At 38.8% G+C, this 27,938-nt stretch overlaps 1 protein-coding gene across 1 annotated transcript in view; it reads right to left on the reverse strand.

The window, feature by feature from the left end:
• The window catches only part of LOC128703603 (uncharacterized), a 311,066-nt gene that overhangs the window by 73,801 nt on the left and 209,327 nt on the right, over positions 1-27,938 (reverse strand). Inside the window, exon 5 of the mRNA XM_070086894.1 lies at positions 16,225-16,347. Within this exon, the coding sequence (XP_069942995.1) occupies positions 16,225-16,347 (123 nt within the window). The remainder of the gene's footprint in view (positions 1-16,224; positions 16,348-27,938) is intronic.

Consider the following 27,938-nt stretch of genomic DNA (forward strand, 5'->3'; position numbering starts at 1 on the left):
GAAATCCCCCAGGAGCAAGATGTTGGGTGCAGGAGCTGGAAGATTTTCCAGACAGTGGTCAATTTTTAGCAGCTGTTCCTGGAATTGCTGGGATGTTGCATCCAGAGGCTTGTAGACTACCACAATGACTAGGTTTTGGTTCTCGACCTTTACTGCTAAAACTTCCACTACATCATTTGAGGCATTTAGCAGTTCTGTGCAAACAAGTGACTCTGCAATGTGCAGGCCAACCCCCCCTCCCCCCCTTTTGCCTGTTCACTCTGTCACATCTGTATAGGTTGTAACCTGGGATCCATATTTCGTTGTCCAAGTGATCCTTTATGTGGGTCTCAGTGAAAGCTGCGAACATTGCCTTTGCCTCTGCAAGCAGTCCACGGATGAAAGGTATTTTGTTGTTTGTTGCTGTCTTTAGACCCTATATATTTGCAAAGAAGAATGTCATCGGACTGGTGGTATTGTTGGTACTGGGGGGGATTTTTTTTCTGGCATTAGTATCTGTATCTGTTGGTTTGGAGTGGAGGCCATCGATTGTGGTTCCACTCCAGGAATGACTGGATTTGGTGTACGATTTCTGCCATTTCCTGCCAGTTTTTTTTCCTTCCTGGCACTAAAAAACCTCTCCCTCTTGAGTGGCTGTGGCTACCCAGGTTTTCCCATGGCCTGGATGTTTTGTATCTTTTTGTCCCCTTTAGATGGTGTGCCTGGCAATTTAAGTTATAGCACAGTCTTTCCTGTACTGAAGAGGTACACATTTCAGGGTGAAAAAAGTTACAGGAAGGGAGTTTGCATTTTCCTGTTGTCATATGGGCATGGCATTTTCTAGGGTGGTCATAGTTGCATGTCCTGTCTGTTTTTCCAGATTTCCCATGTCTGCAGATACCAAGTGCATAGTATGTGCACAGGCTTGGTTTCCGTTTGCCTTGGGTTTCTGTGACTGTATTCCCTGTTGGTGCATGTTTCCCTGTCTTATTCCTATCCTCCCTAGCACCAACAATGGAGCTCCCACCAGTTGTTTTTGGTAATATATCCTCACTATTGCTAGTGGAGTCCTCTTGTTTGCTATTTCCTGTGGTATTTCTAGTTTGCAATATTGGTTTTATCTTATCTTTGACTACACATGTTTCCCCACTACGGCTCCTGTCCCCTATGAGGTCATTTATATGTATTCCTTCCTGCGTAAAATTCCCGACTACCTGGACAAAATCTCCAGCTTCACCATTACTGTCTCCCAGGACAGCACCTCCAGCTTCACCATTACTGTCTCCCAGGACAGCACCTCCAGCTTCACCATTAATGTCTCCCAGGACAGCACCTCCAGCTTCACCATTACTGTCTCCCAGGGCAGCACTATCAGTCCCACTTTTACTGACTACCAGGACATCACCTCCAGCCTTACAGTTTCTGACTACATGGCCAGTATCAAGGGCAGTACCATTCAGCCCAGACTTTTTATGTGCTGATATTATTTATACCATTTCTACACTAATGCAGTAGTCTGCATAACAGTAAATCCTCTATTTTTTGTGAGAATAAAAATTCAAAGTGGAAAGCAAAAGAAATGTAAGAGGGGCCTGGGGACGTGACTAGTGAACAGAGGAAATGTTATTTTAGTGCCAGAAATGTCTGTCTTGTTTATTCTGGACCCTATTTGGAAATTGGCATCTTCTGAAATTTGTGTGAAATTGGCAAAATTGCTAATTTCTGACCACATTATTGGATAGTTGAAATAGGTAAATGGGTGGTTTCTTGTACTCATTCGATAGAAAAAATGGAGTTCTAGTGAAATAGTTATGATTTTTGTTGACTAGTACGCTGGAGTTGGCCGAAAATAGGGCTCAAAATGGGCGAAATCAATGATGCGTAAACATTGTCGAGACCGCTAATTTCGTGAGAGCATAATTCCGTAAGTTTTCCATCAAATTTCATACTTTTGGTGTTATTATGATCGTGAAAAGATTCTCTATCTCTTTATAAGAAAAAATTATTTTTTTATTCCGCTATATTCTCGACCCTGAGAACAAGTTTAAGAGAGTGCCTCTCAACCCTGAAAGGGTTAAAACAGTGATTTTGCAGTGTATCTTCATATGGTATTTATGGTTGTATTCTAGTTTTTGTTGTCTCATTTTATAGAAAGGAAGACATATTACAGAAATTGATATGATTTTGATTGGTTTCGCAATGAAAAGTACCTTGATATTGAGCTCAAAGTAGCAGAAATGTTTAATTTTTGCCAAAGTTCAAAAGTAAACAAATCATGCCATGCATCTAATACATGTCAACTGGCAAGTCTGATATTCTTTCACAAGTGCGCTGATATTATTTATACCATTTCTACACTAATGCAGTAGTCTGCATAACAGTAAATCTATTTTTTTTGTGAGATACAAAAATTCAAAGTGGAAAGCAAAAGAAATGTAGGAGGGGCCTGGGGGCATGACTAACGAACAGAGAAAATGTTATTTTAGTGTCAGGAATGTCTGTCTTGTTTATTCTGGACCCTATTTAAAAATTAGCATCTTTTGAAATTTGAGTGAAATTGGCAGAATTGCCAATTTCTGACCACTTTATTGGATAGTTGAAATCGGTAAATGGGTGGTTTCTTGTACTCATTCGATAGAAAAAGTGAAGTTCTAGTGAAATAGTTATGATTTTTGTCGACTGGTATGTTGGAATTGGCCGAAAATAGGGTTCAAAGTGGGCAAAATCGCCGATGCGTAAACATCATCGAGCCTGATAACTCTGCGACAGCATAATTCCATAAGTTTTCCATCAAATTTCATACCTTTGGTGTCATTATTATCAGAAAAAGATTCTCTATCATTTTATAAGAAAAAATAATTTTTTTTTTCGAAAAATTTTCGACCCTGAAAACAAGTTTAGGAGAGGGCCTCTCGACCCGGAAAGGGCTAAGGAAATGTGTACAATGTGGACAAAGGTGTAAGCATTTATGGATGAGTATTATCCTGAAACAGCTGTTGCAAGCCACATTGGCAACATGTACAATGACACTCTTTTGTCCCATTTTAGGGAAATCTTAAAGAGATGCGAGAACAGAGCTCTCTGGACAGATATTTTGTGTGACAGGGGTCCAGTTACTCTCAAGCTGGTCATAGTGGCATTAAAAACCCAAGAAGGGAGGTAACCCCAGAAAAGGACTCGTTACATGAAGTATTTATAGAATAGGATTCCCCTTCCAAACAACGCCTTCATCCTCTCCCGTCTCATCACTCATTAAGTCCACAATAAAGGTGTCATTTCAGTAGTGTTTATTGTGCATGTATCATTGTTTTCTATATAGGGAAATGTATATTTCTTGTAAAAAAATTATTTTGTTTAATGCTCTTGGGTGTCTGGAACGGATTAATTGGATTTCCATTATTTCTTATGGGGAAAATTAATTTGGCTAAAGGCTAAATTGGTTAAAGGCTAGCTCTCTGGAATGGATTAACGGCATTACCAAGGGTCCACTGTACTTCTATTCTGTCGACTGAGTACAAGTAACCGCCCAATGACCTATTTCAACTACCCAATAAAGTGGTCAGAAATTGGCAATTTGGCCAATTTCACGCAAATTTCAACAGATGTCAATTTCAAAATAAGATCCAGAATTAACAATGCAGATATTCCTGGTCCTAAAATAAAATTTTCTCTGTTCATTAGTCATGGCTCCAGGCCCCTCTTATATTACTCTTGCTTACCATTTGGAATTTTTATTCACACAAAAAACAGAAGATTTACTGTTATGCAGACTACTACATTATTGCAATAATTGTATAAATAATGTCAACCCATTCTTGACTGCGTATTGGAATTTGGATTGGTAGGTGCACATGTATTAGACTTGTTTACTCTTGAACATTGCTAAAGAATAGAACATTTCCGCTACTGTGAGTGTAATTTCAAGGTACAGGCACAATCCGACTTACGACCAAGCTTGGTTTCGACCAACTGGTCGTAAGTCGAAATGGATGTAAGTCAAACCTTACTACTGAATATCAACATCACTTTTTTGTAATGACTTTATTTTATTGTTTTATTTTGGTATTTCATTTTTTACTTTATTTTCTAAGCTGTTAGTATTGTATTTTATACTCTAAGGTTTAGGATAAACACTGTGTACAACACAAACAGTTGTTTATTTCCCAGAAATTTGGCATACAAAACACGGTCATAAGTCAAGTGGTCGTATGTCGAGCAGGTTGTAAGTCGGATGGTAGGTGTGCTTTTTGTCGTGAAACCAATCAAAATCATATCTATTTCTGTAATATATCTTCCATTCTATCAAATGAGACCAAAAAAACGAGAATACAGTGGACCCTCGATCAATGATATTAATCTGTTCCTGAGAGCTCATCGTTAGTCGAAATTATCGTTAGTTGAGTTAATTTTCCCCATAAGAAATAATGGAAATCAAATTAATCCGTTCCTGACACCCAAAAGTATTGAAAAAAAATTTTTTACCACATGAAATATTAATTTTAATATACACAAACTGAAGAAGACATGTACAATTACATGACACTTACCTTTATTGAAGATCTGGTGATGATTGATGGGATGGAAGGAGGGGAGAGTGTGGATGGTGTTAGTGTTTAGAAGGGGAATCCCCTTCCATTAGGACTTGAGGTGTCAAGTCCTTTTCCAGGGTTACTTCCCTTCTTCTTTTAATGCCACTAGGACCAGCTTCAGAGTCACTGGACCTCTGTCGCACAACATATCTGTCCACACAGCTCTGTACCTCCTATTCCTTTAAAATTTGTCTAAAATGGGCCATAACATTGTCATTGTAATAGTCACCAGCACGGCTTGCAATAGCTGTATTAGGGTGACTTTCATCCATAAAGGTTTCCAGTTCAACCCACTTTGCACACATTTCCTTAAACTTTGAAGTAGGCACAACGGATTCCACAACTGGCATAGGCGTCTCTGGGTTAGCCCCAAACCCTTCAAAATCTTTCTTAATTTCCATACTAATTCTCACCCTTTTTATCACAGAGTTGGCACTAGAAGCTTTCTTGGGGCCCATGGTGACTTATTTTGCAGGTGCAATCACTAAAAACGCTGTGATAATATGAAATGTTCCAATTGTATGTTTGTTTGGATGCAACTGCGGTGGCTGGCTTGTAAACACTGGCACCCACAGGACAAGTGAGGCGCACTCAGGCCACACATGGACGCGTCTCGAACGGAACGAATCGCGTTGGTTGAGTTTTTTAGTGCTAGTCGAGGCAAAACTTTTGCATCAGAATGTATCGCTAGTCGGATTTAACGTTATACGATGCCATCGTTGGTCGAGGGTCCACTGTACAACCATAAAAACCTTATTAAAATATACAGCTATGGGGCCACTAATGGCTGAGAAGTGAACTCCATTATTTATGGTCTGATTTCTTTCATTTTTAGTGTACATTCAGCAGCATCTTTCATACATTGCCCAAGTTTCAATAAGATAACCCAACAAACAACTGAGAGAAAAAAAATAATAATTATAATTATAATAATAATAATAATAATAATAATAATAATAATAATAACAATAATAATAATAATATCTTTATATACTACAAGCACATGTACAAGGTATACAGGCCTAACTGACATCAGCGACATACTACTATATAGAAAGCCCTTTGTTATGCTAAGCATTTCAAGCAAATTAGGTCAGTGTCCCTGGATAACACCCACACTAGTCCACTAACACCCAGGTACCCATTTACTGATGGGTGAACATAGACAACAGGTGTAAAGAAACATGGCCCGGTGGCCTGGTGGCTAAAGCTCCCGCTTCACACACGGAGGGCCCGGGTTCGATTCCCGGCGGGTGGAAACATTCGACACGTTTCCTTACACCTGTTGTCCTGTTCACCTAGCAGCAAATAGGTACCTGGGTGTTAGTCGACTGGTGTGGGTCGCATCCTGGGGGACAAGATTAAGGACCCCAATGGAAATAAGTTAGACAGTCCTCGATGACGCACTGACTTTCTTGGGTTATCCTGGGTGGCTAACCCTCCGGGGTTAAAAATCCGAACGAAATCTTATCTTATCTTATCTTATCTTATCTTCTACCCTGGCTGGGAATAAAATATTTACCCAAAATCATATATGGCTAGCCCAAGGTAGGTACTAGAAATACAGTGGTCCCTCGATAATCGTAGGGCTCTATAGTCGTCCTTTCGGAAATCGCCGTGTTATTTTAGTCCAAACGCTGGCTCACAAATGGGCGGTTAACTCGCTAATCATTGTTTGTCCTGGATGCGTACTCACGGCTCTGAGCTGCCTTGGCCTCCCTTCCCAGCCAGCGTGTCATTGTTTACCAGTGAGCGACGGTCCCGTCACTTGTTCATATGAAATATTTCATAGTATTCAATTCATTTTAGTGCTTGCAAGTGCTAAATAAGCTACCATGGCTCCAAAGAAAGCTCCTAGTGCCAAGCCTTTGGTAATAAAGGTGAGAAATACGATTGAATTTAAGAAAAACATCACTGAACAATATGAAAGTGGCGTATATGTGGCCGAACTGGCCAGGATGTATGACAAATCCCACACAACCATATCTTCCTTCATGGTCAAGAAAAAGGAAATCAAGGAAGCTGTTGTTGCAAAGCGGGTAAATATGCTGACAAAAATGAGATCACCAGTACTCGAAGAGGTTGAGAAGTTATTATTGGTGTGGATAAAAGAGAAACAAATAGCAGGAGATAGTCTTATGACGTCGATTATTTGTGAAAAAGCTAAGCAGTTGCATGATGATCTGGTAAAGAAACTGCCTGCAACAAGTACTGATATTTGTGAATTTAAGGCCAGCAAAGTTGGTTTGAGAGATTTAATTAAGAACCGTAGTGGCATGCACAGTGTAATAGGCATGGTGAGGCTGCCAGTTTGGACAATATTGCAGCTACAAAATTCCTAAGTGAATTCAAGGAGTACATAGAGGCTGAAGGACTGAAACCTGAACAAGTGTTCAATTGTGATGAAACAGGCCTCTTTTGGAAGAAAATGCCAAAGAGGACCTACATTACTTAGGAGGAAAAGGGACTGCCAAGACACAAGCCTATGAAAGACAGGCTGACGCTCATGTTCTCTGCTAATGCTAGTGGGGATTTCAAAGTGAAGCCGTTACTAGTGTACCATTCTGAAAATCCCAGAGTGTTCAGGAAAAACAATGTTATGAAGAGTAAATTGAGTGTGTTTTGGAGATCTAATAATAAAGCATGGGTCACAAGGGAAATTTTCGTCGAGTGGTTCAATGAAGTGTTTGGCCCTAGTGTGAAGAATTACCTCCTGGAAAAATAATTGGATCTCAAGTGCCTCCTAGTAATGGACAATGCACCTGCTCATCCTCCAAACTTGGATGACCTAATTCTGAAGGAGTTTGAGATCATCACAGTAAAGCTCTTGCCCCTGAATACCACTCCTCTCCTCCAGCCCATGGACCAGAAAGTCATTTCAAACTTTAAAAAACTCTACACCAAAGCAATGTTTCAAAGGTGCTTTAATGTGACCTCAGACACTCACTTACCCTAAGAGAGTTTTGGAAAGAACACTTCAGTATCCTCCATTGCATAAGCCTTATAGGTAAGGCTTGGGAGGGAGTGACTACCAGGACTTTGAACTCTGCTTGGAGAAAATTGTGGCCAGATTGTGTCCACAAGAGGGATTTTGAAGGGTTTGTGGCTGACCCTGATGAGCCTATGTCAGTTGTGAGCTCTATTGTGGCAGTGGGGAGTTTCATGGGGTTGGATGTGAGTTTAGAGGATGTGGAAGAGTTGGTGGACTACCACAACGAAGAGCTAACCACTGAGGAGCTGCAAGAGCTTCAGCAGGAACAGCAACAGATCGCAGCTCAGAATCTTGCTGCAGAGAAGGAGGAAGAGAGATGGAAGAAGGTGCCTTCTTCAGAAATTAAGGAGATTTTTGAAATGTGGGGTAGGATGGAAAGATTTATGGAGAAACATCACCCTGAGAAGGATGTTGCAAGCCATATCGGCAACTTGTACAGTGACAGAGTCTTGGCCCATTTTAGGGAAGTTTTAAAGAGATGCCAGAAACAGAGCTCTCTGGACACTTTTTTGTGAGACAGGACTCCAGTGACTCTCAAGCTGGTCCTAGTGGCATTAAGAAACAGAGAAGTGAAGTAACCCCAGAAAAGGACTTGATACCTGAGGTGTTGATGGAAGGGGATTCCCCTTCCAAACACTAACTAATCCAATCTCTCTCCTCCTCCAGTCTTCCATACACTGAGAAGAATCGCTAATAAAGGTAAGTGTTATGCTGTTAATGTTTCATTCATCATGGCCCATTGTATTGTTTATGTACTACATCTATATTTCATGTAAAAATTTTTTTTTTAATACTTCTGTACGTCAGGAACGGATTAATTGTATTTACATTATTTCTTATGGGGAAAATTGATTCGAAAATCGTCTATTTCGATAATCGTCGCACTTCCAGGAACGGATTAACGACGATAAATGAGGGACCACTGTAAGTCACTTTGACTTTTTTGGATTATCCTAGGTTCTCTACACATATGCTGCTATGTGTGATAATCTACATAAAGAAAATAGCTTCTTTGTTTCAGTTTTATGGTGCAGTACAAGTGTATATAATGATTAGCCCTGTGCTATACAGTGAACCCTCGGCTAACGACATTAATCCGTTCCTGAGAGCTCATCGTTAGCCGAAATTATCGTTAGCCGAATTAATTTTCCCCATGAGAAATAATGGAAATCCAATTTATCCGTTCCAGACAGCCAAAAGTATTAAAAAAATAATTTTTTTTTCATGAAATATACATTTCCATACAAAGAAAACAATGAGACATGCACAATAACTATATAAAGAAATGTTAAAATGACATTTACCTTTATTGAAGAGTACTGATGAGTGATGAGACACTATTTTTCTTGAAAAGTCTGGGATTTTCAGAGTGATACATGAGTAAAGGCTTCACCTTGCAATCCCCACTAGCATTACAACAAAACAAGTAAGTTAGCCTGTCTTTCATAGGCTTGTGTCCTGGGAATGCCTTTTCCTCCTGAGTAATGTAGGTCCTGTTTGGCATTTTCTTCCAGAACAGGCCTGTTTCGTCACAATTGAACACTTGTTGGGGTTTAAATCCTTCAGCTTCGCCATGCCTTATCACACTGTGTATGCCACTACGATTCTTAAATCTCCCAAACCAACCTTTGCTGGCCTTAAATTCACCAATATGAGCACTAGTTCCAGGCATTTTTTCCTGTTCACCTGGGTGTTAGTCGACTGGTGTGGGTCGCATCCTGGGGGACAAGATTAAGGACCCCAATGGAAATAAGTTACACAGTCCTCGATGACTCACTGAATTTCTTGGGTTATCCTGGATGGCTAACCCTCTGGGGGTTAATTGTTTCTAGGTAATTGTTTCTTGTTAAGTCACACAGTCTCTCCACATCTTCGAGTAGTATAGCTGACGGTGGTGCAGCAGCAGCAGCTGACTGTGGTATGATAGTATTTCTCACCCTTTTTACCACAGGGTTGGCACTAGAAGCTTTCTTTGGGCCCATGGTGACTTATTTAGCAGTTACAGCACTATAAACAATGGAATAATACAAAATGCATTGAATGTATGCATGAAACCGGCCACGCTGGCTTGTAAACAATGACGGCAGGGCAGCTGAGGCACTCAGGCTGGACAGCCAGGTTCAGGATGAATCACGCTGGGCAAGTTTTTTATCGTTAGGCAGGCCAAAATTTTTATGCTCAAATGCTTCATTAGGCGGATTTAACGTTATGCGATGTGTTTGTTAGCCGAGGGTCCACTGTACTCTGTTTTCTCTAATATAAGCCCCAAGACAGGGATAGGAGAATGGTACTTGTATCCCATATCCTCTTCATACCTCGGTTGAACTGCTCGGCATTATGCCAAATATTATTTATTCTGGAGTATATAATATGTTTCTATGTTATTTATATTATTTAATATGTCATATTAGATCAGCTGTAATAGGAAACAAGCCATAGTGTTGACATTAGCATAATAATAAAGGATATTCCCCTGCAACATGAGACTGAGCTCATGGCAACCGACAGTGGCTTCAAAGCCACCTTATCTTTAATGGACAATGTACTGTGAGGGTGCTTTACACGACGAGAAGCATTTCTCTTATTCATTGGAACCATGGCTAGGGCTAAAAATAAGCAGGTTATAACAATAAATGGAGAAAAAGAAACTGGAATGACTTATGCAGCAAGTAGCACAACCAAACAGCACCAGCAGATTGCTGTAGTGACTGTGGAAATATGAAATTATGCTAGCCAAAATCAGTGCTGAATAACTGATGGAACCGGATGTCTGATTACCGGACTGGTGATGGAAGACCTGTATTACCGAGTGAGAGGCAGTCACTGATGTTGCTGGAAGCGGTTCACTTTGTCAACTTCACGCCTTTATATCTCAGTAAGTACTGATTGCAATTTTTTTTCTTTTAAAACACTCGGAGAAATATTCCTAAGATTTTGGTAAGAAATTTTTTTTTTTTTTTTCAAATATTTATCAGCAGAGAGGGACTTCAGGATGAAAGGTCTTGACAGTGAAAGGGTTAAGTCCACATTAGACAGAAACACTGTCTAAAATTTCCTCTTCAAATTACAGTGGAACCCTGGTTATCAGCTGTTCCAGATATTGGCCAATTCGGATCTCGGCTGCTTTTTTGGCTGAAGTTCTATCCTGGTTTTCGGCCATCATTTCGGAGATCGGCTGTATTGGACACACATTAATAATCACTCTTAGGCACATTAACCCTTTGACTGTTGCAAGCCCAGTTGTGTCGCAAAATATTTGAAAAAAAAAAAATCTTACCAAAATGTTAGGAATAATTTGCTAAGTGTTTTAACCCCTTGACTGTCAAAACCCCAAATCCTGAGGTGTCTCCTGGTGTCGAAAAATTTTCGAAAAAAAAAAAATTCTTATGAAATGATAATCTTTTCCCGATGGTAATGGCACCAAAAGAACAAAATTTGATGGAAAACTGACGGAATTATGCTCTCGCAAAGTTAGCAACCTCAGCAATATTTACGAATTGGCAATTTCGCCCACTTTGAGCCCTATTTCCGGCTAATTCCATTGTTCCAGTCGACCAAACTCATAGCTATTTCTTCAGAACTCCATTTGTTCTATCAATTGAGTACAAGAAACTGCCCATTTACCGATTTCAACTACCCAGTAATGTGGTCAGAAATTTGCAATTTGGCCAATTTCATGCAAATTAAAAAATATGACAATTTCAAAATAGGGTCCAGAATGAAGAATGCAGACATTCCTTGATCTAAAATAACATTTTCTTTGTTCATCAGTCACATCTCCAGGCCCCTCTGATATTACTCTTGCTTTCTATTTTGAATTTTTATTCAAGCAAAAAACAGAAGATTTACTGTTATGCAGACTACTGTAATATTGTAATAATTATATAAATAATGTCAACTCATTCATAACTGCATATTACAATGGCTAGTTGGACAGTTATTGGACAATGACACCATTTGTTTACATTTTAACATCGGCAAAAATCAAACATTTCCCCTAATTTGAGCTCCATTCCAAGGTTCTTTTTATACTAAAACCAATCAAAATCACCTCTATTTCTATAATATGTTTTCCATTCTATCAAACGAGACCAAGAAAATGAGAATACAACCATAAATACTATAGGAAAATACACTACAAAGTCGGCATTTTAATCCCCCCCCCAAAAAAAAAAAAACGGTCGAAGTTTTTTTTTCTCATTATGCACCGCGTGTTGCAGGATTTTTTTATATGGTGCACACGGACTACACAGACCCATCCTCTCACATGTGGGCCTACCAGCTTTCTCCTGCTTGATCTGAAATCAGACGAACCCCTACTCACACCAACTGAAACAGCAGACTCAATGTTTTCTTCTCCACCATAGGAAAAAATCTAGCGAACAAAATACCAAGCTCAAACACCTGACCATCAGCCTACCTCATAGGTACCTACCCAAATATGCTATTCCTAGTTCCAACCAACCCACTAGGAGTCTCGCTCATCATCAACACCCTTAAAAACAAGGCAGGAGACATAAACAACTTGCCTGCTTTTATGTACAAAAAAGCTTCTCAAGTATTGTCACCAATTATTGCAACACTCTTTAACAAATCCTTCCCAACAATCCTCAAGCGAGGGTCACTCCAATCCATTAAGGAGGTGACCAAGCTGACTTGAATAACTATAGACCAATATCTAACTTACCACTGCTCTCTAAAATCTTTGAAAAATTAATTCATAGACGGATCTATTCCTACCTCATCTCACACAACATATTAAAACCTTGTCAGTTCAGATTCAGGAATAATAAAGGCACAAATGATGCTATCATACACATGCTAGAACTAATATATACCGCACTAGAAAAGAAAGTAGTCCCGCTGGGCATTTTCACTGATTTACGTAAAGCTTTTGATACAGTTGACCATGAACTGCTGTACTCTAAATTAACGCACTATGGTATCAGAGGCCACTCTCTAAACTACCTAAAGTCATACCTTAGTAACAGAACTCAATATGTGTATGCAAATGGTGCAAACTCTTCCACCCAACCAATCACAGTAGGAGTCCTGCAAGGAAGTGTCCTTGGACCATTCCACTTTCTCATCTACATCAAAGATCTACCGAATGCATCACAGCTACTCAAACCCATATTATTTGCAGATGACACAACATACGTCTTCTCCCATCCAAACCCAGTCATACTAGCAAACACTGTCAATGCAATTGCAAAAAATATCTGCCTGGATGATGACCAATAAACTTACCCTGAATACAGATAAAACATATTTCATTCAGTTTGGAAACAAAGCTGCAAATCATCCAATTAACATAACGCTAAACAGATCATCAGTCACAATACTTACAGAGGGAAAATTCCTAGGTATCCACCTTGACAGTAGCCTTAAGTTCCAGACACACATACAACAAATCACCAAGAAAATCTCTAAGACTGCAGGTATACTATCAAAGATAAGGTACTACATTCCACAATCAGCTCTCCTGGCACTGTACCATTCACTCATTTACCCTTACCTCACCTACGGAATTTGTGCAAGGGGATCAACAACATTCAATCACCTAAGACCTCTAATAACCCAGCAAAAGGCAGCAGTGAGAATGATAAATTCCCACTCCTGCCAGCATACTCCACTAATTTTCAAAAGTCTGAATCTGCTCACCATTAAGAACATCTATACTTATTCATGTGCCTATTACATACACAGAACAATACACGCAAATATAAACCCTCCACTCAAACTTCTCCTCACCAACCTTAGCAGGACACATGACCATAACACAAGACACAGATTTCTTTTTGATATACCTCATGTCTATATCACACTGTGTAAAAACTCTATGCACATAAAGGGCCCCAAAATTTGGAATTCATTACCAGAAGACACTAAAGTAACCCGGTCTGAAAATCAATTTAAGACTCTTCTCAAAAGCCACTTAATCACCCTAGACTAAATGTTAAATACTCAGTACACACATACTCACTTATGTTATTCCCACATCATAATTTTAACAATTACTTTGAACCTTTCATCCATTGTTGACAGGAATATAATTGAATCATTGTTTTCACAAAAGCATTTTTGAATCTTTGTTTTCACAAAAACATTTTCTGAATATATGAATACATCTTTTGTCTTATATAAATTAGATTCACTTATACAATTAATAATCTACTGTACAACTATGATATAATTAATATTCTACTGTACAGCTATGACATAATTCTTAGTGTTAAGTAGTTTGTAAGCCAATAATGTTAAGTTGGCCCATAATCCCTAGGCATAATAGAGGCTCTCTTTGCATTGCAACCCATTATTGTAAATACAAAATCTCAATGTACTATATGCAAAAACATAAATAAATAAATAAATAAAAATAACACAATTCACAAACACAGCTGCCTTGTAGCAGAAAAAGACTGGACTGGACACGTATGAATAATAAAGGCTGGGATGGTGGTGTGGTGTTGGACAGTGGTAGGGGATGGCGGGAGGGCTCCCCGGCTGCTCCATAACAAGGCGGCCGCTTGAGCAAGACAGAATTTTTTTTTCCTTCCCACAAACTGAACCATGTTAAATTAATTATACGATGTGTTCCAAAAAATTGTGCTGCAATTCTTCAATCATGCAATATCCAAATCGTGCCAAATAAACTCGGGCTAAATGATGGTCTACTGTATATCAATGTAGAATAAGAATTAGTATTAGTCTGCCCAAAGTGCCTAGGCATGATAGTGGCCATCATTGTAATTAAAATCTTATAACTTGTAAACCACACATTGTAAGCTTTACAAGGAAATAAATATTTGAATTTGAACTTGAATATGGTCAAGTAAAGTGGCATTTGTCTCGGAGATTCTTGTAGGTTTTGTAATAGTTGGTAGAAGCAAGCAGCTGCTCATAGTATTAGTGAATTCAGTTAATTGTGGGTCATGGTCATGGATGAGGTTTATGTTGAAGTCACCTGTAAGTATCAGGTGGTGTTTATTCATCTCTGCATCAATTATCATGTTTCTTAGTTTTTCACTAAGTGAGTAAATATTGGAGTGCAGTACTCTGTAGACTGCTCCAACTGTTAACCCTTTGAGGGTCGCCAGGCCCTCTCAGAGACTTGTTCACAGGGTTGCCAAAATTTCAAAAAAAAAAAAAAAAAAAAAAAAAAAAAAAATTTGTATGAAAAGATCGAGAATCTTTTTCCGATCATAATGACACCAAAAGTATGAAATTTGATGGAAAACTTACGGAATTATGCTCTCACAAAGTTAGCGGTCTCGACGATGTTTTTGCATCAGCGATTTTGCCCACTTTGAACCCTATTTTCTGCCAATTCCTGTGTACTAGTCGACAAAAGTCATAACTATTTCACTAGAACTTCATTTTTTCTATCAAATGAGTACAAGAAACCACCCATTTACCGATTTCAACTATCCAATAAAATGGTTAGAATTTAGCAATTTTGCCAATTTCACACAAATTTCAAAAGATGCCAATTTCCAAATAGGGTCCAGAATAAACAAGAAAGACATTCCTGGCACTAAAATAACATTTCCTCCGTTCATTAGTCATGTCCTTAGGCCCCTCTTACATTTCTTTTGCTTTCCACTTTGATTTTTTATTCTCACAAAAATAATAAGATTTACTGTTATGCAGGCTACTGCATTAGTGTAGAAATGGTATAAATAATATCGGTGCACTTGTGAAAGAATATTAGACTCACCAGTTGACATGTATTGGATGCTTGGCATGATTTGTTTGCTTTTGAACTTTGGTAAAAATAGAAAATTTCTGATACTTTGAGCTCAATTTCAAGGTACTTTTCATTGTAAAACCAGTCAAAACCATCTCAATTTCTGTAATATGTCTTCCATTCTATACAATGAGACCAGGAAAACTAGAACACAACAATAAATACCATACGAAAATACAGTGCAAAGTCGCTGTTTTAATCCAAAAACACGGTCAAAGTTTTTTTTTTCTCATTACGCACTGTGTGCTGCAGGATTTTTTTTATACTGTGCACACTGACCATAGACCCATTATTTCATATGTAGGCCTACCAGCTTTCTCTTGCTAGATTTGAGGGCGCTAGAATTTATGCGTACTAGTACATCAAAAACCCTGGTGCATAAGCCGTACTAGTACAGCCAAAATTCCGAAAGGGTTAAAGGTTTCTTAAGGTCTTTGGATTTAAATGTAGCAAATGTATATTCACCATATTTATCCATGGTTATGGTTATTAGTCTCTTGCTGCTAGCATTTTAGTCACTTGTTACATCATGCATGGTTAAAAGGGAAATGAATTCGTACCCACTTCTCCATGGAGATAAAAGGAAACACTATAAGAACAAGAATTTTGAAGATACCATTAGAAAAATCAGATGAGTGTATACACATATTTGTGTACATGTACAGCTGCATGTGTAGTATGAACTAGATTTAAGTAAAAGTAGCAATATGTACCTATCACCTTTAGTGTTTATGAGATAGAGAAGAGATGCCAGCAATTCTGACATTGTGTAAAACAATTACAGGTTTTCATTTCACACTCACTTAGCAGGATGGTAGTTCCTCCCTGAGTGTTTGTTGTCTACCAACCAACTACCTATGGAACACAAAATCATTCAATAAAATAACTAATACAAACAGTATTCAGGTTCTTACCTCCAACAACGAGATATATGGGAATATAAGGCTCTGCAGGGCACTCATCCATCTTGAGGGAGCCAACGATAATCATGAACACAGGAATCACTATGGTTACACTGATCATCACTGTGCATCCAACTGAAAAAAAAATTATCATGTCTGGAGTTGGACCATGAGTGTAATGTGATACTCATCATTCTTTGCCAAGATAAACAATGATGACCAGAATTTATGTGCTATTTATTACAACCTGTTTATACTGGTGAAAATTTTATTACAAAGACTCTCTTTGGGTTATTGTAGACATTGTAAGGAAGGGCACTGAGGAAGCAAAATTGGGAAGGAGATGCATTCTCTGAGGGGCACCTGTCATTGGGATTAACAATCATGTAGTGAACACTGTACCATAGTACAGGATCTGCAGGTCCTAATTATCAAGTCACATATTGTTTCCCACTGAACACAGGTTTTGGCTTAAGAACATAAGAAAGAAGGAACACTGCAACAGGCCTACTGACCCATGCAAAGCAGGTCCATGCCACCCCCTGGCCTAGAACAATGACCACTAAGTCAGGTCACTTCCACTTAAGGAAGGAGCACAGCACTAGACCTGGTAGCCCAAGCTAGTCAGGTCTAACTCACATCCACTCATGTATTTATCCATCCTATTTTTAAAACTACAAAAGGTCTTAGCTTCTATGATGGTACTCAGGAGTTTGTTCCACTCATCCACAACTCTATTACCAAATCAGTGCTTTCCTATGTCCTTCCTGAATCTGAACTTTTCCAACTTGAAATCACTGCTGCGAGTCCTGTCTTAGCTGGATATTTTCAGCCCGCTATTTACATCCCCTTCATTTATTCCTGTTTTCCATTTATATACCTCAATCATATCCCCCCCTAATTCTACGCCTTTCTAGAGAGTGCAGATTCAGGGCCCTCAGGCTATCCTCATAGGGAAGATTTCTGATACATGGGATCAGCTTTGTCATCCTCCTCTGTACGTTTTCAAGAGCATTTATATCCATTCTGTAATATGGTGACCAGAACTGTACAGCATAATCTAATTGAGGCCTAACCAAGGATATACAGGTCCTCCATCACAAATCCAGCATCATTGGGACCTGTAGTGTGCCGGATTACTGAGTTTGCCGGATTACAGAGTAGTTAGGTTAGAACATGCTTAATAAAATTAACCAACTTGACTGACGCAAAAATCGAACATTTCCGGTACTTTGAGCTCAATTTCAAGGTACTTTTTTTGTCATGAAAGCAATCAAAATCATGTCTATTTCTGTAATATATCTTCCATTCTATCAAATGAGTCCAAAAAAATGAGAATACACATACAACAATAAAAACCATACAAAAATATACTGCAAAGAGGCGGCTAATGGCTGAGAAGTGAACTCCTTATTTATCATTCGTCTTTTTTATTTTTGTTGTACGTTAAGAAGCATCTTTCCATCATACATTGCCCAAGTTTCAATGAGATAGCCCAACAAACAATCGAGAAAAAAAATATTTACCAAAAATATATATGGCAAGCCCAAGCCAGGTACTGAAAATAAGTCACTTTGTCTGACTTTTCTGGGTTATCCTAGGTTCTCTATACATACACTGCTATGTATGATAATCTACGTAACTGTATTTGTGTATACCTGAATAAACTTATTTGCTTCTAGTCTGTCAAATGAGTACAAGAAACTGCCCATTCACTTATTTCAACTAACCAATAAAGTGGTCAGAAATTGGCAGTTTGGCCGATTTCACACAAATTTCAACAGATGCCAACTTAAAAATAGGGTCCAGAATAAACAATGCAGACATTCCTGGCACTAAAATAACATTTTCTCTGTTCATTATTCACGTCTCCAGGCCCCTCTTACATTACTTTTGCTTACCATTGGGAATTTTTATTCACACAAAATTTACTGTTTACAAGGAGAATAGAAGCATCAGGGAAGAGAGAGGTGAAGGTTTATAAACTAAAAGAGGAGGCAGTTAGGGTAAGATATAAACAGCTATTGGAGGATAGATGGGCTAATGAGAGCATAGGCAATGGGGTCGAAGAGGTATGGGGTAGGTTTAAAAATGTAGTGTTAGAGTGTTCAGCAGAAGTTTGTGGTTACAGGAAAGTGGGTGCGGGAGGGAAGAGGAGTGATTGGTGGAATGATGATGTAAAGAGAGTAGTAAGGGAGAAAAAGTTAGCATATGAGAAGTTTTTACAAAGTAGAAGTGATGCAAGGAGGGGAGAGTATATGGAGAAAAAGAGAGAGGTTAAGAGAGTGATGAAGCAATGTAAAAAGAGAGCAAATGAGAGTGGGTGAGATGTTATCAACAAATTTTGTTGAAAATAAGAAAAAGTTTTGGAGTGAGATTAACAAGTTAAGAAAGCCTAGAGAACAAATGGATTTGTCAGTTAAAAATAGGAGAGGAGAGTTATTAAATGGAGAGTTAGAGGTATTGGGAAGATGGAGGGAATATTTTGAGGAATTGTTAAATGTTGATGAAGATAGGGAAGCTGTGATTTCGTGTATAGGGCAAGGAGGAATAACATCTTGTAGGAGTGAGGAAGAGCCAGTTGTGAGTGTGGGGGAAGTTCGTGAGGCAGTAGGTAAAATGAAAGGGGGTAAGGCAGCCGGGATTGATGGGATAAAGATAGAAATGTTAAAAGCAGGTGGGGATATAGTTTTGGAGTGGTTGGTGCAATTATTTAATAAATGTATGGAAGAGGGTAAGGTACCTAGGGATTGGCAGAGAGCATGCATAGTTCCTCTGTATAAAGACAAAGGGGATAAAAGAGAGTGCAAAAATTATAGGGGAATAAGTCTGCTGAGTATACCTGGTAAAGTGTATGGTAGAGTTATTATTGAAAGAATTAAGAGTAAGACGGAGAATAGGATAGCAGATGAACAAGGAGGCTTTACGAAAGGTAGGGGGTGTGTGGACCAGGTGTTTACAGTGAAACATATAAGTGAACAGTATTTAGATAAGGCTAAAGAGGTCTTTGTGGCATTTATGGATTTGGAAAAGGCGTATGACAGGGTGGATAGGGGGGCAATGTGGCAGATGTTGCAAGTGTATGGTGTAGGAGGTAGGTTACTGAAAGCAGTGAAGAGTTTTTACGAGGATAGTGAGGTTCAAGTTAGAGTATGTAGGAAAGAGGGAAATTATTTCCCAGTAAAAGTAGGCCTTAGACAAGGATGTGTGATGTCACCGTGGTTGTTTAACATATTTATAGATGGGGTTGTAAGAGAAGTAAATGCGAGGGTCTTGACAAGAGGCGTGGAGTTAAAAGATAAAGAATCACACACAAAGTGGGAGTTGTCACAGCTGCTCTTTGCTGAAGAGAAGTTGCAGAGATTGGTGGATGAATTTGGTAGGGTGTGCAAAAGAAGAAAATTAAAGGTGAATACAGGAAAGAGTAAGGTTATGAGGATAACAAAAAGATTAGGTGATGAAAGATTGAATATCAGATTGGAGGGAGAGAGTATGGAGGAGGTGAATGTATTCAGATATTTGGGAGTGGACGTGTCAGCGGATGGGTCTATGAAAGATGAGGTGAATCATAGAATTGATGAGGGAAAAAGAGTGAGTGGTGCACTTAGGAGTCTGTGGAGACAAAGAACTTTGTCCTTGGAGGCAAAGAGGGGAATGTATGAGAGTATAGTTTTACCAACGCTCTTATATGGGTGTGAAGCATGGGTGATGAATGTTGCAGCGAGGAGAAGGCTGGAGGCAGTGGAGATGTCATGTCTGAGGGCAATGTGTGGTGTGAATATAATGCAGAGAATTCGTAGTTTGGAAGTTAGGAGGAGGTGCGGGATTACCAAAACTGTTGTCCAGAGGGCTGAGGAAGGGTTGTTGAGGTGGTTCGGACATGTAGAGAGAATGGAGCGAAACAGAATGACTTCAAGAGTGTATCAGTCTGTAGTGGAAGGAAGGCGGGGTAGGGGTCGGCCTAGGAAAGGTTGGAGAGAGGGGGTAAAGGAGGTTTTGTGTGCGAGGGGCTTGGACTTCCAGCAGGTATGCATGAGCGTGTTTGATAGGAGTGAATGGAGACAAATGGTTTTTAATACTTGACGTGCTGTTGGAGTGTGAGCAAAGTAACATTTATGAAGGGGTTCAGGGAAACCTGCAGGCCGGACTTGAGTCCTGGAGATGGGAAGTACAGTGCCTGCACTCTGAAGGAGGGGTGTTAATGTTGCAGTTTAAAAACTGTAGTGTAAAGCACCCTTCTGGCAAGACAGTGATGGAGTGAATGATGGTGAAAGTTTTTCTTTTTCGGGCCACCCTGCCTTGGTGGGAATCGGCCAGTGTGATAATAAAAAAATAAATAAAATTTACTGTTATGCAGACTGCTGCATTATTGTAATACAGTGGACCCCCGACATTCAATGGCATCGACATTTGATAAATCTGACATTCGATGCATTTTAACGCAAAAATTTCGCCTCGACATTCGATGGAAAACTCGACATTTGATACGATTCGTACGAGACATGTCCACATGTGGCCTGACCTGCCCCATGTGTGCCAGTGTTTACAAGCCAGCCAGCGTGCCCGCATCTAAGGATACATTCGATACATTCCATATTATCCATATTATCACTGTTTATGATGCTTGTTTCTGCAAAATAAGTCACCATGGGCCCCAGGAAAGCTTCTAGTGCCAACCCTGTGGTAAAAAGGGTGAGAATTAGTATGGAAATTAAGAAAGATTTTGAAGGGTTTGGGGCTAACCCTGAGAAGCCTATGCCAGTTGTGGACTCCATTGTGCCTACTTCAAAAATTAAGGAAATGTGTGCAAAGTGGGTTGAACTGCAAACCTTTATGGATGAAAATCACCCTAACACAGCTATTGCAGGCCGTGCCGGTGACTATTACAATGACAATGTTATGGCCCATTTTAGACAAATCTTAAAGGAACGGCGACAGAGGTCCAGTGACTCTCAAGCTGGTCCTAGTGGCATTAACAGAAGAAGGGAAGTAACCCCGGAAAAGGACTTGCTACCTCAAGTCCTAATGGAAGGGGATTCCCCTTCTAAATAGTAACAACTTCGACACTCTCCCCTCCTCCCATCCCATCAACCATCACCAGATCTTCATTAAAGGTAAGTGTCAATTATTCTATTGTTATTATTCTATTGTTATTGTTGTTACTGTAATTATTCTATTGGATTAAACTTAATATTTCATGTGGTAAATTTTTTTTTTCATACTTTTGGGTGTCTTGCATGGATTAATTTGATTTCCATTATTTCTTATAGGGAAAATTAATTCGACTTTCGATATTTTCGACATTCGATAGCTCTCAGGAAAGGATTAGTATCAAATGTCGAGGGTCCACTGTAATTGTATAAATAATGTCAACCCAGACTACATATTGGAATTTGGACTGGCAGGCGGACAGGTATTGGACGGTGACGTCATTTGTTTACTTTTGAGCTTTGCTAAAGAACAGAACATTTTCACTACTGTGAGCGCAATTTCAAGGTACTTTTCGTCATGAAAGCAATCAAAATCATATCTATTTCTGTAATATATATTTCATTCTATCAAATGAGACCGAAAAAATGAGAATATAACCATAAAAACATACGAAAATATACCGCTAAGTGGCCGCTAATGGCTGAGAAGTGAACTCCGCTATTTATGATCTGATTTCTTTCATTTTTGGTGTACGCTAAGAAGTATCTTTCCATCATACCTTGCCCAAGTTTGAATAAGATAACCCAACAAACAACTGAGAAAATAATTATATAATAATAATAATAATAATAATAATAATAATAATAATATCTTTATTTACTACACGTACATGTACAAGGTATACAGGCCTAGCTGACATCAGTGACATACTACTGTATAGAAAGCCGCTTGTAAACATAGACAACAGGTGTAAAGAAACACGCCTAATGTTTCTACCCTGGCTGGGAATCGAATATTTACCAAAAATCATATATGGCTAACCCAAGCCAGGTTCTCTACACATATGCTGCTATGTGTGATAATCAATATAGAGAAAATAACTTTTTTGTTTCAGGTTTATGGTGCAGTACGAGTGTATATCACAGTTAGCCCTGTGCTATACTCCGTTTTCTCTAATCTAAGCCCCCAAGACAGGGATAGGAGAATGGCATTTGTACACCATATATCCTCTTCATACCTCGTCGAACTGCTCGGTGTTATGCCAAATATTATTTATTCTGGAGTATTTAACATGTTTTATGTTATTTATATTGTTTATTATGTCATATTATATCAATTGTGATAGGAAAACAAGCTGTAGTGTTGATATTAGTGTAATAACAAAGCATATTCTCCTGCTTCATGAGACTGAGCTCATGGCAGCCGACAGTGGCTTCAAAGCCACCTTATCTTTAATGGATAATGTACTGTGTAGGTGCTTTACATAATGAGAAGCATTTCTTTTATTCATTGGAACCATGGCTAGGGCTAAAAGTAAGCAGGTTAAAACAATAAATGGAGAAAAAGAAATTGGAATGACTTATGCAGCAAGTAGCACCACCAAACAGTACCAGTAGGTTGGTGTGGCGACCCTGGAAATTTGAAATTATGCTAGCCAAAATTAGTGCCAAATAACTGAAGGAACCAAATAACTGATTGCCGGATTTGTGATGGCAGACCTGTATGGAGTTGAAGAACAACCTGAGGACTTCTATTATTTATACTTCTTGATATGAAGCCAAGGACTCTGTTAGCTTTATTGCAAACACTTATACACTGTTGTTTTGGTATCAGATTACTGCTAACCAGAACTCCTAAATCCTTTTCGCAATCAGTAGTGTTAAGATGTACACTATTCAATATATATGTGGCATGGTTATTGTCCTGTCCAACATTTAGAACTTTGCATTTGTCTATACTAAACTGCATCTGCCACTTTTCTGACCACTGCATCAATCTATTCAAATCATCCTGGAGTGCACTAATGTCCTCAATAGAATGAACTGGACGGCCTATTTTGGTGTAATCAGCAAATTTGCTTATGTCGCTATTTATTCCCTCATCTATATCGTTTATATAAATTGTGAACAAAGGTCCCAACACTGACCCCTGTGGAACATTGCTTGTGACGTGCCCACATTCTGATTTCTCCCCATTTATGCAAACTCTTTGCTGCCTATTTGTCAATCACGCCTCTACCCAGGGAAAAATTTCTCCTCCTATTCCGTGTGTCTTAAGTTTCCTCAAAAGCCTCTGATATGGAACTCTATCAAATGCCTTACTGAAGTCCATATACACAATATCATATTCATTACCAAGATCTACCTCTTCAAACACATTAGCAAAAAAAGCTTGTATATTCGTAAGACAGGAACGCCCCTTAGTAAAACTGTGTTAAGATTCATTTAGCAATTCATGCCTATCAAGATGGCTATGAATTGCCTCAGCAATTATTGATTCCATAAATTTTCCCACTATGGAGGTAAGGTTTATTGGTCTATAGTTCGAAGCTAAGGACCTGTCACCTGCCTTGTAAGTAGGTATTACATTTGCCATTTTCCACTTGTCAGGCACTATGCCAGTTTGTAGTGATATGTTGAAAAGATTAGCCAAAGGTTTGCAAAGTTCCTCTTTACATTCCTTTAAAACCCTTGCAAACAATTCATCAGGGCCTGGGGATTTGTTAGGTTTTAATTTCTCTATTTGTCTGAGGACCATGTCACTAAATCCATTGATAAGAAACACCAATATGAAAAGCAATATAGACAGGGCTTAATACACAAAGATATTCTTAAACACTATTCATCAGTCCTCCAAAGTAATAAAGAAAGCCAAACAACTATACTACTCCAGTAGATTCACTGACACAAGAGGAGATACAAAAAGACCTGGAAAACACTCTCTCAGATTCTAGGGACCCACAAACTGAAAAAAACAAGAATAGTGTCCTAACTAAACCTAATGAAACACCACTGCATCCCACTGATACAGCTAACAAGATAAACGACTTCTTCTCAACCATAGGTTCTAATCTCGCCAATAAAATCCAACGTACCAATGCCCATGCCAGGGACTACCTAGATGGGAATTTCCCAAATTCCTTCTATCTTGCTCCAACTGAGCCCACGGAAGTCACCGAGATTATAAAGTCATTTAAAAATAACTCAGGGAATCTGTCTCGTGTCCCACCATTATTGTACAAGCGAGCGGCCCATGTCCTCTCGCATGCTATCTCATTACTTTTTAACCCTTTGACTGTCGCAACCCCCAATCCTGAGGTGTCTCCTGGTGTCGCAAAATTTAAAAAAAAAAAAAAAATTATTTTTTCTTATGAAATGATAGAGAATCTTTTCCCGATTGTAATGACACCAAAAAAACGAAATTTGATGGAAAACTGACGGAATTATGCTCTCGTGAAGTTAGCGACCTCGGCGCTGTTTACAAATCGGCGATTTCGCCCACTTTGAGTCCTATTTTCGGCTAATTCCATTGTTTCAGTCGCCCAAACTCATAGCTACTTCTTTAGAACTCCATTTTTTCTATAGATTGAGTACAAGAAACTGCCCATTTACAGATTTCAACTACCTAATAATGTGGTCAGAAATTTGCAATTTGGCCAATTTCACGAAAACTAAAAAATATGACAATTTCAAAATAAGGTCCAGAATGAACAATGCAGATATTCCTGGCTCTAAAATAACATTTTCTTTGCTCATCAGTCATGTCTCCAGGCCCCTCTGATATTACTCTTGCTTTCTATTATGAATTTTTATTCAAACAAAAAATAGAAGACTTACTATTATGCAGACTACTGCAATACTGTAATAATTGTATAAATAACATCAATCCATTCATGACTGCATATTAGAATGGCTAGTTGCACATTTATTGGACAATGGCATCATTTGTTTACTTTTGAACATTGGCAAAAATCAAACATTTCTCCTACTTTGAGCTCCATTTCTAGGTTCTTTTTATAGTAAAATCAATCAACATCACCTCTATTTCTATAATATGTTTTCCATTCTATCAAATGAGACCAAGAAAACGAGAGTACAACCATAAATACTATACGAAAATAGACCACAAAGTCGGCATTTTAATTAAAAAAAACGGTCAGAGTTTTTTTTTTCTCATTATGCACTGCGTGCTCCAGGATTTTTTTTATATGGTGCACACTGACCACACAGACCCATTCTCTCACATGTGGGCCTACCAGCTTTCTCCTGCTTGATTTGAAGCCACTAGAATTTATGAGTATATATACGTCAAACACGGTACCTCGTAAGACGTATATATACAGCCGCGACAGTCAAAGGGTTAACAAGTCACTAGAAACTAGCACCTTCCCGAAGCTACTCAAGACGGCAAGGGTTACACCAATACATGAAGGTGGTGACCCTACAGATTTAAACAACTATAGGCCAATATCAAACTTACCATTGCTATCCAAAATCTTTGAGAAACTCGTGCACAGGAGACTATATTCATTTATAACGGCACAAAACATACTCAACCCCTGCCAATTTGGATTCAGGAAAAATAAAAGCACTAACGATGCAATCATAAAAATGCTAGATCTGCTTTACACAGCATTGGAAAATAAGGAATATCCACTAGGAATTTTTATTGACTTAAGAAAAGCTTTTGACACAGTAGACCACAGCATCCTACTCCACAAACTTGACCATTATGGTATAAGAGGCCATGCACTTGCATATTTCAAATCTTACCTTACTAATAGGTATCAGTATGTCACCATTAAAGACACAGCATCAACAACACGGCCACTTGATACTGGAGTTCCGCAGGGAAGTGTCCTTGGTCCACTGCTCTTCCTCATATACATCAATGATCTTCCAAACGTATCTCAACACCTGAACCCCATTCTCTTTGCTGACGACACGACTTACGTCATCTCTCACCCCAATCTTGCCACCCTTAACACCATTGTTAATGAGGAGCTGATCAAAATATCGACTTGGATGACAGCCAATAAACTTACGCTTAACACTGGCAAAACCTACAACATTATGTTTGGTAGCAGAGCAGGAGATGCGCAAATTAACATTAAGATCGACAACACTCTAATTGCCAGGCATAATGAGGGCAAATTCCTAGGCCTATACCTAGACAACAACCTGAATTTCAGCACCCATATCCAGCACATAACCAAAAAAGTATCCAAAACGGTTGGGATCCTCTCCAAGATACGATACTACGTGCCGCAAACTGCCCTTCTCACACTATACCACTCACTTATTTATCCATACCTCACCTATGCTATATGTGCTCGGGGTTCAACTGCAGCAACACACCTAAAGCCAATAATAACCCAACAAAAAGCCGCAGTAAGAATAATCACTAAATCCCGTCCCTGGCAACACACCCCCCCCACTCTTCATAGATCTAAACTTACTCCCTGTTCAGAACATCCACACCTATTACTGTGCAATCTACATCTACAGGACCTTAAATTTCAATATTAACCTTGACCTAAAATGCTTTCTTGATAGTTGTGACAGGACCCACAGGCACAACACCAGACACAAACATCTTTATGACATTCCCCGTGTCCGACTAAACCTTCACAAAAATTCAATGTATGTCAAAGGCCTTAAAATCTGGGACACCCTACCTGAAAACTCTAGAACTGCAGACACATTCATCACCTTCAAAACTACCATCAGAAAACATCTTATCTCCCTGATACACCCTGTCAACTAATTACACGAATACCACCTGGTGGTTAACACTTACACTCACTCACCCATTTGACCATAAACAGAAATATCAATCTCAATCTCAAAATAATGAATCTTAACTAGTCATAAGTTGGCCTGTGATACTCCAATACTGAAACTATGTATAGTGCCAAAACAAAAGCATTCACATTGCTAAATTCACAAACTAGTATTTAGTCACTTAGCCATAATACCAACTTACCTCATAATTTTGTAATACACTGTATTTTAAACTTAAGATTTAATCTAAGTCTGCCCAAAATGCTTAGCCATGCTAGGTGTTCTAGTGGTACACTGTAATTATTATTTTACTACATGTAAACTACACAATAACCAAATTCTGTAAACTCAGCATTGTAATCCTTATAGTGAATAAACTTTAAACTTTGAACTAGTTACTGCAATCATGCATAGTTTATCATCATCCTGTTCTACATAATTTATTATTTCTGGAATTTCGCTAGTATCTTCCTGAGTAAAAATTGAGAGGAAGTAAGAATTGAAAATTTCACACATATCCTTATCACTGTCAGTGATCTGACCTGAGCTACTCTTAAGTGGGCCAATCTTGTCTCTAATCTTACTTCTGTATACCTGAAAGAATTCTTTTGGGTTAGTCTTTGAATCCCTTGCGACCTTTGCCTCATAATCCCTTTTTGCTTTTCTTATTCCTTTTTTTTATTTCTCTCTTTAACCCTTTGACTGTCAAAAGGCCCAATCCTGAAGTGTCTCCTGGTGTTGCAAAATATTCGAAAAAAAAAAAAAATTATTTTTTCTTATGAAAATGTTAAGATTATTTTTCTGATTGTTTTAGTCCCCCCCCAAAAAAATTTCCCATCAGTACTTACCGAGATATAGAGTCCTGAAATTTGCTGAAATTGATCTGTGAGAGGCAACAGCGGCGACTGCCGCTCACCCGGTAAACTTTGATTCACTTGTTTTCGATGGTTTCTTGTTTTTTTCACTATTTTATTTTTTCACATAACTTTTGTGGCCTGTGAGACCAAATTA

This window comes from Cherax quadricarinatus, chromosome 20 (assembly GCF_038502225.1).
Source record: "Cherax quadricarinatus isolate ZL_2023a chromosome 20, ASM3850222v1, whole genome shotgun sequence".
NCBI classification, from domain to species: domain Eukaryota; kingdom Metazoa; phylum Arthropoda; class Malacostraca; order Decapoda; family Parastacidae; genus Cherax; species Cherax quadricarinatus.